Consider the following 16,051-nt stretch of genomic DNA (forward strand, 5'->3'; position numbering starts at 1 on the left):
CAGCATCAGTCCTTCCAATGAATATTTAGGACTGATTTCCTTTAGGATGGACTGGTTGGATCTCCTTGCAGTCCAAGGGACTCTCAAGAGTCTTCTCCAACACCACAGTTTGAAAGCATCAATTCTTCAGCGCTCAGCTTTCTTTTTGGTCCAACTCTCACATTCATACATGAATACTGGAAAAAATCATAGGTTTGACTAGATGACCTTTGTTGCAAAGTAATGTCTCTGCTTTTTAATATGCTGTCTAGGTTGCTCATAACTTTTCTTCCAAGGAACAGGCATCTTTTAATTTCATTGCTGCAGTCACCATCTGCAGTGATTTTGGAGCCCAAGAAAATGAAGTTTGTCACTGTTTCCACTGTTTCCCCATATATTTGCCATGAAGTGATGAAACCTGATGCCATGATCTTTCTTTTTTGAATATTGAGTTTTAAGCTATCTTTTTCACTCTCCTCTTTGACTTTCAAGAGGCTCTTTAGTTCCTCTTCACTTTCTGCCACTAGAGTGGTATCATCTGCATATCTGAGGTTATTGATATTTCTCCCACTGTCTTGATTCCAGCTTGTACTTCATCCAGCACAGCATTTTGCATGATGTACTCTGCATGGAAGTTAAATAAGCAGGGTGACAATATACAGCCTCGACATACTCCTTTCCTAATTTGGAACCAGTCCATTGTTCCATGTCCGATTCTAACTGTTGTTTCTTGACCTACTACAGATTTCTCAGGAGGCAGGTAAAGTGGTCTGGTATTCCCATTTCTTTAAGAAGTTCCACAGTTTCTTGTGATCCACACAGTCAGAGGCTTTGGCATAGTCAATGAAGCAGAAGTATATGTTTTTCTGGAACTCTCTTGCTTTTTCTGTGATCCAAAGGATGTTGGCAGGCAATTTAATATCTGGTTTTTCTTCCTTTTCTAAGGAAGTTTGAACATCTGGAAGTTCATGGTTCACGTATTGCTGAAGCCTGGCATGGAGAATTTTGAGCATTACTTTGCTAGCGTGTGAGATGAGTGCAATTGTGGGGTAGCTTGAGCATTCTTTGGCGTTGCCTTTCTTTGGGACTGGAATGAAAACTGACCTTTTCCAGTCCTGTGGCCACTGCTGAGTTTTCCAAATTTGCAGGCATATTGAGTGCAGCATTTTAACAACATTTTAACAACATCATCTTTTAGGACTTGAAATAGCTCAGCTGGAGTTCCATTACCTCCACTAGCTTTGTTTATAGTGATACTTCCTAAGGGCCACTTGATGTGAGACTCCAGGATGTCTGGCTCTAGGTGAGTGATCACACCATTGTGGTTATATAGGTCATTAAGATCTTTCTTGTATAGTTCTTCTGTGTATTCTTGCTACCTTTGCTTAATATCTTCTGCTTCTGTTAGGTCCATACTGTTTCTGTCCTTTATTGTGGCCATCTTTGCATCAAGTGTTCCCTTGGTATCTCTAATTTTCTTGAAAAGATCTCTAGTCTTTCCCATTCTATTGTTTTCCTCTATTTCTTTGCGTTGATCACATACTAAGGCTTTCTTTTTTCTTTTCCAGGCCCGAGCACTTGTCTCATGCATCCCACCTGGGCTGTTGATCTGTTTCACCATAGATAATATACATGCTGTTCTTTTGAAACATCCCACCCTCACCTTCTCCCACAGAGTTGAAAAGTCTGTTCTGTACTTCTGTGTCTCTTTTTCTGTTTTGCATATACGGTTATTGTTACCATCTTTCTAAATTCCATATATATGATCACATACTAAGGCTTTCTTATCTCTCCTTGCTATTCTTTGGAACTCTGCATTCAGATGGGTGTTTCTTTCCTTTGCTCCTTTGCCTTTAGCTTCTCTTCTTTTTTCAGATATGTGTAAGGCCTCCTCAGTCAACCATTTTGCCTTTTTGCATTTCTCTTTCTTGGGTATGGTCTTGATCCCTGCCCTGCAATGTCATGAACCTCTGCCCATAGTTCTTTAGGCACTCTATCAGATCTAATCTCTTGAATCTATTTGTCACTTGCACTGTATCTTAAGGGTTTTGATTTAGGTCATATCTGAATGGTCTAGTGGTTTCCCTTACTTTCTTCAATTTAAGTCTGAATTTGTCAATAAGTAATTCATGAACTGAGCCACAGTCAGCTCTCAGTCTTATTTTTACTGACTGTATAGAGCTTCTCCATCTTTGGCTGCAAAGCATATAATCAGTCTGATTTTGGTATTGACCATCTGGTGATGTCCATATGTAGAGTTGTCTCTTATTTTGTTGGAAGAGGGTATTTGCTAGGACCATTGAGTTCTCTTGACAAAACTCTATTAGCCTTTGTCCTGCTTCATTTTGTACTCCAAGGCCAAATTTTCCTGTTACTCCAGGTATCTCTTAACTTTTTACTTTTGCATTCCAGTCCCCTATAGTGAAAAGGATATCTTTTTTTGGTGTTAGTTCTAGAAGGTTTTGTCAATCAACATGGAACCGTTCAACTTTAGCTTCTTCAGCATTACTGGTTGGGGTATAGACTCGGATTACTGTGTTATTGAATGGTTTGCCTTGAAAAACAAGCAGATCGTTTTGTTGTTTTTTGAGATTGCACTCAAGTACTGCATTTTGGACTCTCGTTGACTATGGGGGCTACTCTTATTTCTTCTGAGGGATTCTTGCCTACCATAGTAGATATACTGGTCATCTGAATTAAATTCATCCATTCAATTCCGTTTTAGGTCACTGATTCCTAAAATGTCCAGGTTTATGCTTGCCATCTTCTGTTTGATCACTTCCACTTACCTTGATTCATGGAGCTAACATTCTAGGTTCCTATGCAATATTGTTCTTTACAGCATCAGACTTTACTTCCATCACTGATCACATCCATAACTGGCTGTTGTTTTTGCTTTGCTCTATCTCTTCATTGTTTTTGGAGTTATTTCTCCACTCTTCTCTAGTGGCATACTGTCTCCTTTTGCTCATAGACAGTATCTAAACTGTTTTATAATTTTATAATCACAACATGCATACTGCTCAGCTTCAGAAAAAAGGTTTATCTCTGTCATTATGATTTTTACTTCGAAGGCTAGTCAATTTATTTCTTTAAAAAAGAAAATGGTTAGCTGGCATGGCTTCTCAGGTATATGTAAACTCAATGCATTCCTTCCCTTTACCCACAGGAGTCCTGATATTTTACGTCTGTAATTACCTTGATCTTTTTATGATGTTCAGTATATATGTTGTAATTCTACCAATATGTTGTTTGGTTTTCCATGCTGATGGGGGAAAGTGTACTGGGTTTCTTTTTCCTTTATTCTAAACATTACACTTGGGGAGCGGGAGAGGAGCAGCCCTGTGGTCAGATTCCCCTCCCCAGGGGGACTCCTGGCTCTGCCTGTGACCCTCTGTGTCCCACAGAGCCATGAAAACCGGAGGTCTCATGTCTTAATGTCCAGTAAATGCCTTTCTGATAAAATCTGGCTCCTTACATTTGGGGTTCTCTCTCACTTTTACTTGGCTTTTGCCCTCTTTTTCTTCCTTACTGGTTTATGAGTTCATCATCACAGGTCAAAATTTATTTTTTTACCAAAATATATTATTTGCCTATATTCTTTACCTAGTTTATTCTTTACCACGTTTAGATGTTTTTATCTGAATGCTCTTCCAAGGACCTTGACTATACTTTGGAAACGGAAGACTCTGTGCCCTAGTTTTTAACTTTAAAACATGCATGTCATTTCCCTGTGCTTTCTTTTTTTCATGCACAGAGCAGTGTAGTCCTGGGAGAAATTCATTTTGATTCTGTGCCAATGACTTTTTTTTCCACTTTTTTTTTCTTTAGGCCTCTCTCTTTTTAAATAACTGCCTAGTAATTTAACAAAATGTATGTAAACAGCTATTTACATTACTCAACTTATTTGAGATGATTCTTCTCATTGGGATGCACCTGAGCATAGAGTAATATAAAAATGTTAAGATTTAAATTATGATTTTTATTTCAAGTTTGTGTGTTTACACGTGTGTATTTTCCCCTAGGCTGCTGCACTGAATAATAATAAAAATTCCAGTCAGGATTTCTTGAGACTGTTTAATGGACATGTTTACAGTGGCGTGGAAACTTTGGGGAAGGAGCTCTTCATGTACTTTGGGCCAAAAACTTTACGGTAAGATAAACCTGTACAATACATCTGACCTCTCTATCTTTAAAGATCTGCAGAAGGCTTTTCTTGCAATTTGCTGCTTGTCACATTTAATCATGGAGAAAGTACTCCATTTTTAAGAGAGCTCTACTACAAGAGGTTGAAATTTTTGAAATTATCATGGAAAGCAGCGAGTAGAAGAATAAAGTGTGATGTCATCATTACTTGGAGAGCTAGTCAATTTATTTATTAAAAAAAAAAAAAAAAGACAGTCAGGCAAGGTCTCCCAAAGGTTGTTAGAACAAGGCCTCTGTTTGACTCATCTCCAGACCCCCTGTGGTGCCCTCTCCCACTCTCATTTTTACCAAATGTTTATTGCATTAGTGCCATCATTTTCATTATGACACCTCCTAGTTTGATTGGAATGTCTCTCCAGATTTGTATATTTTTCTCTCTTCCTTCTTTCTCCAAAGGCTTGTACAGAAATGGAAACTGACCTGTACGTTTCAAAAACTTTCCACAGAAGTAACAGGTTCTCTGCTGTTTTACAGTGCTTATGGAAATTAGTTGCTAACTTACAGATTGACTTAGTGGTAAAGGTGTTGAAATGTATGTAGTCATCTATCTGATTTTTGCAAAAAATATGCAAAGTCCTATGGAGTAAAATGTCTGTCAATTTTGTCTTCTTGGAGTTTAGCCTAAGCTATCGCAGACTGTAAACTTTAAACCATTTAAAATTTTTCTTTTATATTTTAAACAGTTTTCACCTTCTTGAAAGGTGAATAGCACCTTCTGCTATTGGACCACATGAAGATGACTAGTGATCATAGATAATATGACTATGTGATTGTTATTAATTGCATCTCATCTTTTGCTTGTTTCGAGTACTTCAGAGTTTACCTAGTTGCTTTTCCTTTGACGTGTTCTCTCATTGTCAGCAGCTGCTGTCCTTGGAGAGCACTGTCCCTTCATGGTTTTTCTTAGTTTGGAATTGATAACATCATATAACCTCCTAGTTCCTGTGGGAGCAGGCTGCATTGTTGTGGTAGTAGATTGATTGATGTGATTGAAAATCCTTTGCTATGAACAGAGAAGGACGCAATGGGATCCATGTGAGATAGTTGAAAACATTGATATGTTATTGATTTTCTGGTGTGAGGTGCAGATTTATTTCTGTAGAATGAGAGGGAGGTTTTCATCCTGTCTTCTCCACCAGACTGATAATGGGAATCATTTCCCAGTGAAAGGCTGTCCGTAGGTGTTTGCTGAAGTTCTCATCTTCTACGTCAAGATGCGGGACCATCCCTGGCAGGTGTGCGCCTCAGTGTACAGATGCGGAGCAGCGTGGTCCTTGTTTCTTTCCAGTTTCTGCAGCCTCAGATACTATTTGATGTAGCAATTCAAGGTCATTGGCAGATCAGCTGTTTGAATATGAAGTGAGCAACCTAAAATCAACTGTATTCCCTTTCAGAGTTTAACACAAGTTACAGAAATGCTCTCCCGACCTAAACTGCTCAGGAGGATGGATGACTGTGTCAGAGAAATGGGATCCTGTGTGGGGCTGCAGGTCTGAGTGTGAGACAGGAACGTTGTCTTCACTTCTGACCTGTTTTCTCCTCACCAGGCTGGTCTGCTCTTTCGAAAGCCCATAGCCAGAAATGTGCTTAATGATCACTTACAGTATTCCCTCCATAGGCAGCATCTCACAATTAAAGCTGCCCTTGGATTTTGGTGCATCTTATAGGTCAGGCTGTGAGTCTTCCTGGGACTCATTTGTTATCAAAGTGAAATACAGGCCTAGCCCTCTGGAGGAGAACCTGCCATGTAAGATCCAAGCTTCAGAAAGGTACAAACTAGATACGAACTATTTCTGTTGCTAAAAGATGTATCTAAGTGCTCAAGCACTTGGAACAGTACCAGAAAATAATAAAAATAATTTAACATACATTTATTTTAGGAGCACAGTTGTGGTGTTATGTGTGATTAATACCTATACTGTTTCTAAACACTTTTCAGAAGCTTTTAATATGTAACGAAAAAAGTCATGTTTAACTTTTTGTTAAATATGTACCAAATACTCATTAGAGCAAACTAAACATAATGAACAAATAAGAATAAATGTATACTTTCACAATCCCACTACTGAATAGAATATATACTAACTGTGGGTGCATGTATTGCCAATGCTACGTATATATATATCTTAACTCTATTCACTCAGACACACCCACCCTTCAAGCTGTTATTTTCAATCAGAATGACACAGGTTATATTGTGGATTAACCTGTATCTAAATATATTTTTAAATGACTATCTTTTCCAAAAAATTAGCTATTTCTAACTTGTGGTTTATATGACTAATTATTTGCAGTTACATACATACTCAGAAACCAAAAGCTGTATCTGAAATATTTTAGAGGTTTTGCCATTTTAGTGAAGCATTATGCATTATCAGTTTCATAATTTAGTAATTTATTGGAGAAATGCAAAAGATAATGTGACAGTTTTTTTAGCTTGCTGGAAAATCTTTAAGGAATCCACGATAGGCTACATGTAAGAGGGTTTTACAGCTTAAACGTAGCTTTGTAATCTGTCGCGTGACATGTTAGGAAAAGCTGGAGTGTGATAAGGACCCCAAATTTTACACTTTAGAGTAGTAAATACATACTGTTTGTCCAGTCTGCCCTCTTAACTTTTGCGGACAGCATTTCTTCTGGAAACTGGTTATCTGATCACAGTAACTGGAGAGTTCAAGTTGAATTTAGCATTTCTTTCCTAACATACTCTATTGGGTCAGTCTGAGTTTTATGAACATTCTCACCTGGAGTTGAGGAGAGTTAGCCTCTCTGTGATGGAGGGAATCTGGGATGCGATCTCTTAGTACTTGTATGTAGCCACTAGCTTGTCCAGAAAGACAAGATGATGAAAAATATAGCCAGTCTCCATAAAACAGAGAGAGTTCCCAAGGCATCTTCATCCCTTATTCCCTCTGTCCCTGAGATCCAGCTATATTCCTGGCTCTCCTGCACTTTGATTCTTCAGCCTTCCTAAGAGCCATGAGTTACAAAATATCCATTAATGCCTAAACTTTTTGAGTTGAGTCTCTGTCACTTGCAATCTAAGAAACCTGATCATTAAAATATCTATATGTTGTTGTTCAGTTGTCAAGTTGTGCCTGGCTCTGCGATCCCATGGACTTACAGCAAGCCAAGCTTCCCTGTCCTTCACTATCTCCCAGAGTTTTCTCAAACTCATGTGTATTGAGTTGGTGATGCCATCGAACCATCTCATCCTCTATTATCCGCTTCTCCTCCTGCCCTCAGTATTCCCCAGCATCAAGGTCTTTTCCAGTGAGTCAGCTCTTCACAACAGGTAGCCCAAGTATTGGAGCTTCACCTTCAGCATCAGTCCTTCCAGTGAATATTCAGGGTTGATTTCTTTTAGGATTGACTGGTTTGATCGCCTTGCAATCCAAGGGACTCTCAAGAGTCTCCTCCAGCACTGCAATTCGAGAGCATTAATTCTTTGGTGCTCAGCCTCTTTATGGCCCAACTCTCACGTTCGTACATAATTGCTGGAAAAACCATAGCTCTGAATATATGGGGCTTTGTTGGCAAAGTGATGTCTCTGCTTTTTATTATGCCGCATAGGTTTGTCTTAGCTTTTCTTCCAAGGAGCAAGCATCTTTTGATTTCATGGTGCAATCACTGTCTACAGTGATTTAAGAGCCCCAAAAAATAAAATTTTCCACTGTCTTCATTATTCCCCCTTGTATTTGCCATGATATGATAGAACCAGATTCCATGATCTTAGCTTTTTGATTGTTGAGTTTTAAGTCAGCCTTTTCACTCTCCTCTTTAACCTTCAGCAAGAGCCTCTTAGTCCCTCTTCACTTCCTGCCATTAGGGTGGTATCATCTGCATATCTGAAGTTGTTGATATTTCTCCCAGCAATCTTAATTCCATCTTGTGAGTCATAGCCCGGCATTTCACATGATGTATTCTGAATGTAAGTTAAATAAGCAGGATGACAATATACAGCCTTGATGTACCCCTTTCCCCATTTTGAACCAGTCCATTGATCCATGTCTGGTTCTAACTGTTGCATCTTGACCTGCATACAGGTTTCTTAGGAGACAGATCAGGTGGTCTGGTATTATTATCTCTTTAAGAGTTCTCCATAGTTTGTTGTGATCCACACAGTCAGAGGTTTTAGCCTAGTCAGTGAAGCAGAAGTATATGTTTTTCTGAAATCATCTTTCTTTTTCTGTGATCCAATGAATGTTGGCAATTTGATCTCTAACTCTTCTGCCTTTTCTAAATCCAGCTTGTACATCTGCAAGTTCTTAATTCATGAAAAATAAGGTTTTGAAGTAGTAACTTATTTTCTATTTTAGTTATCATAATGTTTATATGTGTAAATGGAGAAAATATATAATATTCTTACCATCACTTCAACTTTTAGTTTGGACACAATTGTCATATTAAAATTTTGGTTGTACGTTTCGGAAGCTCAACTTAAACAATTTTAATAATTATTTGTTATAAGAATATGAGTGTCTTTTAATACCTGAAGATAATGGAGTCAGCCTTCAGGTAGAACTGGAAGCAAAGACTAAATGCTATGAGGACTCTGCATTCTGTGATTCTGTTCCTCTGAAATCCTCTACAGTCTGTGTCTCTGCAGACAGGCCTCCTTTGGCTTTTCTGGTGCCTGGTGCCCTGTCGGTAATATCATAGACCGCTCCCAGCTCCCAGATCTCCCAGTCCTAACAAGAAACTGATCTCTCTCTGTCCCAAATTAGTTTGTCAGGAGAACTCGGATGAATCCAGCTTGACTCAGGTGTCCGTTCCTGAATCAGCTGTGTCTAAACTGGGATCAGAGGAAGGGACAGAGACTGCCCCTGGTGGGGCCTGGAGCCCACCGTGGGCAGGCAGTTATGTGATGCACAGTGAATGAGCTCAAGAAACCAGTTGGACTGTGGTGGAGGGAACTTGAGTTGTCAAGAAATAAGGATCTAATAACATTTTCCTAAACTGGGTTGATAACAATTAGGAATCTTGAAAACAAATCTGACTCTTGAATGCAAATACAATAAGGGTGTATGTCCCAGTTTATAAGACATCAGTATGACAATTGTAGTAACAATACAGATATTTACTGTGCCTTGAAAATTTTCATGATACTGTTATGTTTTTCTTAGTTTTAGACAAAGGGTATGTAACAATAAACACAAAATTTGTTGTTTTGTTGCAGCGTGGTTATCACAACATTTTGCTATTTCATAAAAGTTAACTGAAATTTGTTAATTATAAGAAGTTATTTTTGTGCACATTTCTCCCTAAATAGATTCATAAGACCAAAAAAAGGTATAGGTATGTGTATTTGATCCGGGGTTCTTACTGGGACTACTCCTGCCTTTGAATTGGGTCTTAACCTTTGAGATTTTATATGTGGATGCAGTTTCATTATAGAAAATGATTTAGAATCCACTTTATGAGCTATGCAGCTGAAAAGATTTTAGGTATGATGGCTTCTGGGCATGACAGTTGTACACCTTTCACTGGGGTTGAACCTCCATAAGCTAAATTATAGAGTACTTACAGGCACACATTTTTCCTGTCAAGAACTATGGGGCATGTAAAATGCATATATGATTGATAGTAGGGCACACAGAGTTTAAAATCCACATTTTTAAAGTTAGACTGGTTAACCTTGTACAATACTGTAACATGGTGCTTTGGAATTAGAAGCATAAAGCAGTAACATTTGCTGCCAAAAAAAACCATATTTATTAACTCAACAAAGCTATAAGGAGAAGGATTTGAAAGGCAGAACACAATATTTCATCTTGAGAATCATTTCTGATCTTCATCATCAGAAGTCTCATAGAACCACTTTTTTCCTTTATTTTTTAACTGGACATGCTAATCAATCCTATAAAAACTGAAAGGCTATGAATTTTTCATCACTGCACTGTGGCTTTCAAGTTAACTGTAAATATTTATAAATCCCCTCTTCCCAATACATATGAAGGTAAAAGGAAACTAAAAGAATTGAAGACAATGGTATTTTGACTTGTTCTCTTTTCTTTTGATCTGAAAGATTTTGTAAAAAATTGTTTCATTGTGTTATCCCAAAGCAGGGGATGGGGTAAAAAAGAAAAGTGTCTTAAGCTATAGATCTCATTTTGCAATGGGTACATTTCCAATCCACTGTGGCTAGAACTAAGAAATGTGAGTGTTCCTGGCTTTGTAGAATTCATAAAAACACCCACTATAGGCAATTTAAATTTAGCCTTATCTCACCCCAAGCCTTTGAATCTGAGAAAAGGCTGAGAAGACAGTAGACTGTTGTGTGAATAAAAGATGCTTCATCTGACAAGAAAGGAGAACAGGGGGATGTTTTGTTGGGATTATTGTCAGGGCCTTATTATTTCTCTAGGAACTTATTTTATTTGTGGGTTGGAAAAATGATTGCCATATCTTGTTTTATAAGGATACAAAGCCATTAACCAAAAAAAAAAAAAAAAAAAAAAGTGATATTAACTATTATTTTGTGCCCTTGAGTGTTTATTGTGACTGGTATTTGTTTGCTTATATTCCAATAAATGAAGAAACAAAAATTTAATGTATAATATATTTTCTGCTGCTCAAAGATGGGTTTGATTTTATTCCAGGATTCATTTTGGAATGAAAGGCTCACTTGTGATTAATCCACTTGAGTCTAAAAATAAGAATGGAGTTTCTCCTGTTTTTGAACTACAGCTCACCAAAGATCTGATTTGTTTCTTTGACTCATCAGTAGAAATCAGGTAACAAATTAAGTTAGAAAATGCTTCTGCTGCAAAACTGCAAAGTTGGCTCTGCAGCTGGATGTGGGATGTCACATGTGGAAATGAAAAAATAAACACAGATTTTTAAAAAGTGGTTTATAATTGATAAAAAAAATTATTTAAAAGAGTCTTCAAATAACATAGTTCGATAGGATCTTCATTGTTTGGCTATATAACTTTTATATGCTGGTTAACATAAAGGGTTTATATCAAAGCTCATTTAAAATGACACTCTGTGGATTGTAACCAGGCACATGATTAATGTGTTGTCTATTCCTTTCTTTAGAAACTCAACAGAAAGCCAACAGAGAATAAGAGTGATGGAAGAATTAGATGTATGTTCACCTAGATTTAGTTTCTCCAGAGCAGAAAGTGAAGTGAAAAAGCAGAAAGGACGGATGCTATGTGACGTGTTAATGGATCAGAAAGTGTTGCCTGGGGTGGGAAACATCATCAAAAATGAAGCTCTCTTTGACAGTGGTCTCCATCCCTCTGTCAAAGTAGGTTTTAAATATTTTTTAAATGACTTCTGTATTTTTAAATATTGTGAAGCGCTCAACGAGGAACACTTAAATTTGGCCTGACATGTTTGGAGAGAATGGCAGTAGCACAGTCTCCCCAGCAGACTTCAGGGGGCCTTTGCCCGTGTCAGCTTCTCTGTGAGGCCATCCCTGGCCACTCTTTAGAGCTGGGCATGCCCACTCCATCCCCCCAGTCTTCTGTAACTTGCTCTGCTTTTTTGTTTCTCCATACCACTGATCACTTTCAAATACAGCCTGATGTTTACTTGTTACATATATAGTATGTAAGATCTCTTCTCTGCTAGAATACAGTCTCTTAGGAGGAAAGTGTCTGTTTGGTTCAATGATATATCTGAGCATCTAGATACAGTGTTTGGCACATGGAAGGCATTAAAGAAATACCTGGTGAGTGTATGAAGGAACTGAGCTCACCAATTTCTCTTAATTTCTGGCATATTAAATTCATACTCTGCACTCACTCAGGATAGCTATTTGTGACATTAGAAAATGCTGTTTTGGTGGAATGGTAAGACTGGAAGTCAGAAAGCAAAGACTAAGAATAAGTGATTGGTGAGGAAATGGAAGCAAATTTTAGAGTAATTGTTAAGGTAGCTTAGATTGGAGCAAAAGGAAAATATTCGACTGCCAGAGGGAGATGTTGGCATAAGAACTGGATCTTTAGGTGATTTTTCCTTGTTCTTCAACTGAAGTGATGTGAACTTATTTATATGTTGGGGGGTGGGAGGTGGAAACTGGCAGAGAGGGAGAGGTTAAAAAAAAAAGAAATTGATGATTAATAGGGCCAAGTTGTAAGAAGGTCAGAGAGGTTAGAACTCAAATCCAGGTGGAAGGATACATACATTTTAGTTTCCAGGGAAGAAAGTTACATTAGGGCTTTTATCCAGACCCAAGTATTGTCTATTAACTAAACCATCTTTTACATATTTCCAAAGATAACTATTTATTTATGTGATTTCTTCCCAGTTAGGTTTTATGCAATCCAAATCAGTAGGAAATAAGTTTTCAAAGAAACTAGTTAATAATTGTTATAGATTCAGTTTGTTTTTTGACCCTTGGAACAAGCTAGTCAAATTTCTGTAATACAGAATAACAAAACAGAATTATAACAGGAATGAATTTATGAGCTTTTTAAAATCACCTCAACGTCTATGGAAAATATTTTTGAAAAAAGAACTGAGTGTTGTTACCCAGAGCATTGTTATTACCTTTGATAAACTGGCAATTTACTTTTTATCCCTGTATCCAGCCAGCCATTCATCTAGTAGGAGATCATTTGCCCATAATGCCTGCAGGTTAAAAATTAATGGTAAGCTATTAGCCCCCTAAAAGCATATGTACAATGATTGAAAAAGTATAGTTTAGCGTTTTAAGATATAACTGAACATAGTACATAAGATGTGGTAAAAAATAAGTGAGTTTGAGAAGTATAATACATATATTTTAAACTTTAAATAAATGAAAAAATAGATGATATTTACTTTTAGAAGGATTTTGTTGATTAAACAGTTTTAGATTTTAGGCACTGATAAATTTATTTCCATTGCATAAAAATGTATTCATTACATAAAAGTGAATCATCAGGAAGAATTTGTTCTGGAATTGCTGTTGAAACTACATGTGCCAAATGATAACTAGTTCTAAAAGGGGAACTCGGAGATTTATACTAGGCTGTGCACAAAAAAAAAATCTTCAGTAAAGTCTGTTTCTGAGTTCTTCCATGTATTAACCAGTACTTTAGTATTAATGCATGTCTATAAATTCATATCTTTTTAAAACTTGACAGTGACCTTGGTGTCATCTACTCTTGTGCCTGTTTTTCCCTCCCCTCTTTCTCTGTGATCTTTTTTTTTTTCTTTTCCTCTTTATCTCCCACAAAAAAACTTTTCAAGGTGGCTGTGACAGGCAATATTGGGGCTTTGAAGATGTCCAGTACAGAGAAGATATTCAATAAATACTTGAATTTAGGATTAAAGTTTATAAATAAGAATGGTATTTTTCTTTTTCTTATAATTTTCACTTTTTCTAAAGTTGAGGTATAGTTAATTTATAATGTTATGTTAGTCTCATGTGTACAGCAAAGTGATTCCGTTATGTTGTTATTCAGTCGCCCAGTCGTGTCCGACTGTTTACGACCCTGTGGACTGCAGCATACCAGATCTCCCTGTCCCTTACCACCTCCTGGAGTTTGCCCAAGTTCATATCCATTGCATCAGTGATGCCATTCAGCCATTTCATCCTCTGACACCCTCTTCTCCTTCTACCCTCAGTCTTTCCCAGCATCAGGGATTTTTCCAATGAGTCATCAGTTCACATCAGATAACCAAAATACTGAAGCTTCATCTTCAGCATTAGTCCTTCCAGTGAATATCCAGGGTTGATTTCCTTTAGTATTGACTGGTGTGATTTCCTTGCTGTCCAAGGGACTTTCAGGAGTCTTCTCCAACACCACAGTTCAAAGGCATCAATTCTTTGGCATTCTGCTTTCTTTATGGTCCAGATTTCACAACAGTACGTGACCACTGGGAAGACCATGGCCTTGACTATATGGACCTTTGTCGGCAGAATAATGGCTCTGCTTTTCAATATACTGTCTAGTTTTATCATCACTTTCCTGCCAAGAAGCAGTCATCTTCTGATTTCATGGCTGCACTCACCGTCCACAGTGATTTTGGAGCCTAAGAAAGGGAAATTTGTCACTACTTCCACCTTTTCCCTTTCTATTTGCATGCAGTAATGGGGCTGGATGCCATGATCTTAGTTTTTTTTAGTATTTCGTCTTAAGCCAGCTCTTTCTCTCTCCTCCTTCACCCTCATCTAGAGGCTCTTTAGTTCCTCTTTGCTTTCTACCATTAGAGTGGTGTCATCTGCACATGTGAGGTTGTTGATGTTTCTCCTGCCTATCTTGATTCCAGCTTGTAACTCATCCAGCCTGGCATGTCTCTTGATGTGCTCAGCATACAGATTAAACAAGCAGATGACAGCAGACAGCCATGTCGTAGCCCTTTCTCAATCTTGAACCAATCAGTTGTTCCATACAGGTTCTAACCGTTGCTTCTTGACCTGCATACAGGTTTCTCAGGAAGCAAGTAAAATGGTCTTGCTATCACCATCCGTTTAAGAGCTTTCCATGGTTTGTCATGATCCAAACAGTCAAAGGCTTTAGCATAGTCAATGATACAAAGATAGATGTTTTTCTTTCTTTCTTTTTTTTTTTTGTTTTAGATAGATTTTTTCTGATATTCCCTTGCTTTCTCTATAATCCAGCATATGTTGGCAATTTGGTCTCTAGTTCCTCTTCCTTTTCTTTCTTTTTTTTTTTAATTTGCTGTTGTGAGCCTTTATTCTTTTTTTTTTTTCCCAGAGCCTTAATTACTTTACTTTTTTTTTAATTTTTTTAATTTTTCAGTGGGTTTTGTCATACATTGATATGAATCAGCCATAGAGTTACACGTATTCCCCATCCCGGTCCCCCATCCCACCTCCCTCTCCACCCGATTCCTCTGGGTCTTCCCAGCCCACCAGGCCCACGCACTTGACTCATGCATCCCACCAGGGCTGGTGGTCTGTTTCACCACAGATAATATACATGCTGTTCTTTCGAAACATCCCACCCTCACCTTCTCCCACAGAGTTCAAAAGTCTGTTCTGTACTTCTGCTTCTCTTCTTCTGCCCTGCATATAGGGCCATCGTTACCATCTTTCTAAATTCCGTATATATGTGTTAGTATACTGTAATGTTCTTTATCTTTCTGGCTTACTTCACTCTGTATAATGGGCTCCAGTTTCATCCATCTCATTAGAACTGATTCAAATGAATTCTCTTTAACGGCTGAGTTATATTCCATGGTGTATATGTACCACAGCTTCCTTATCCATTCATCTGCTGATGGGCATCTAGGTTGCTTCCATGTCCTGGCTGTTATAAACAGTGCTGCGATGAACATTGGGGTCCACGTGTCTCTTTCAGATCTGGTTTCCTCAGTGTGTATGCCCAGAAGTGGTATTGCTGGGTCATATGGTAGTTCTATTTCCAGTTTTTTAAGAAATCTCCACACTGTTTTCCATAGTGGCTGTATTAGTTTGCATTCCCACCAACAGTGTAAGAGGGTTCCCTTTTCTCCACACCCTCTCCAGCATTTATTGCTTGTAGACATTTGGATAGCAGCCATCCTGACTGGCGTGTAATGGTACCTCATTGTGGTTTTGGTTTGCATTTCTCTGATAATGAGTGATGTTGAGCATCTTTTCATGTGTTTGTTAGCCATCTGTATGTCTTCTTTGGAGAAATGTCTGTTTAGTTCTTTGGCCCATTTTTTGATTGGGTCATTTATTTTTCTGGAATTGAGCTTCAGGAGTTGCTTGTATCAAGACAGTATGGTACTGGCACAAAGACAGAAATATAGATCAATGGAACAGAATAGAAAGCCCAGAGATAAATCCACGAACCTATGGACACCTTATCTTTGACAAAGGAGGCAAGGATATACAATGGAAAATAGACAATCTCTTTAACAAGTGGTGCTGGGAAAACTGGTCAACCACTTGTAAAAGAATGAAACTAGAACA

General features: G+C 37.9%; 1 protein-coding gene across 7 annotated transcripts in view; it reads left to right on the forward strand.

Moving 5' to 3' along the window:
- NEIL3 (nei like DNA glycosylase 3) overlaps positions 1-16,051 on the forward strand; it is a 347,249-nt gene that overhangs the window by 305,850 nt on the left and 25,348 nt on the right. For all 7 annotated transcript variants that reach the window (XM_065946470.1, XM_065946469.1, XM_065946472.1 and 4 more), the window contains 3 exons: positions 4,005-4,132; positions 10,788-10,922; positions 11,230-11,443. In XM_065946470.1, the coding sequence (XP_065802542.1) occupies positions 4,005-4,132; positions 10,788-10,922; positions 11,230-11,443 (477 nt within the window). The remainder of the gene's footprint in view (positions 1-4,004; positions 4,133-10,787; positions 10,923-11,229; positions 11,444-16,051) is intronic.

The sequence above is a fragment of the Muntiacus reevesi genome, chromosome 10 (assembly GCF_963930625.1).
Source record: "Muntiacus reevesi chromosome 10, mMunRee1.1, whole genome shotgun sequence".
NCBI classification, from domain to species: Eukaryota; Metazoa; Chordata; class Mammalia; order Artiodactyla; family Cervidae; genus Muntiacus; species Muntiacus reevesi.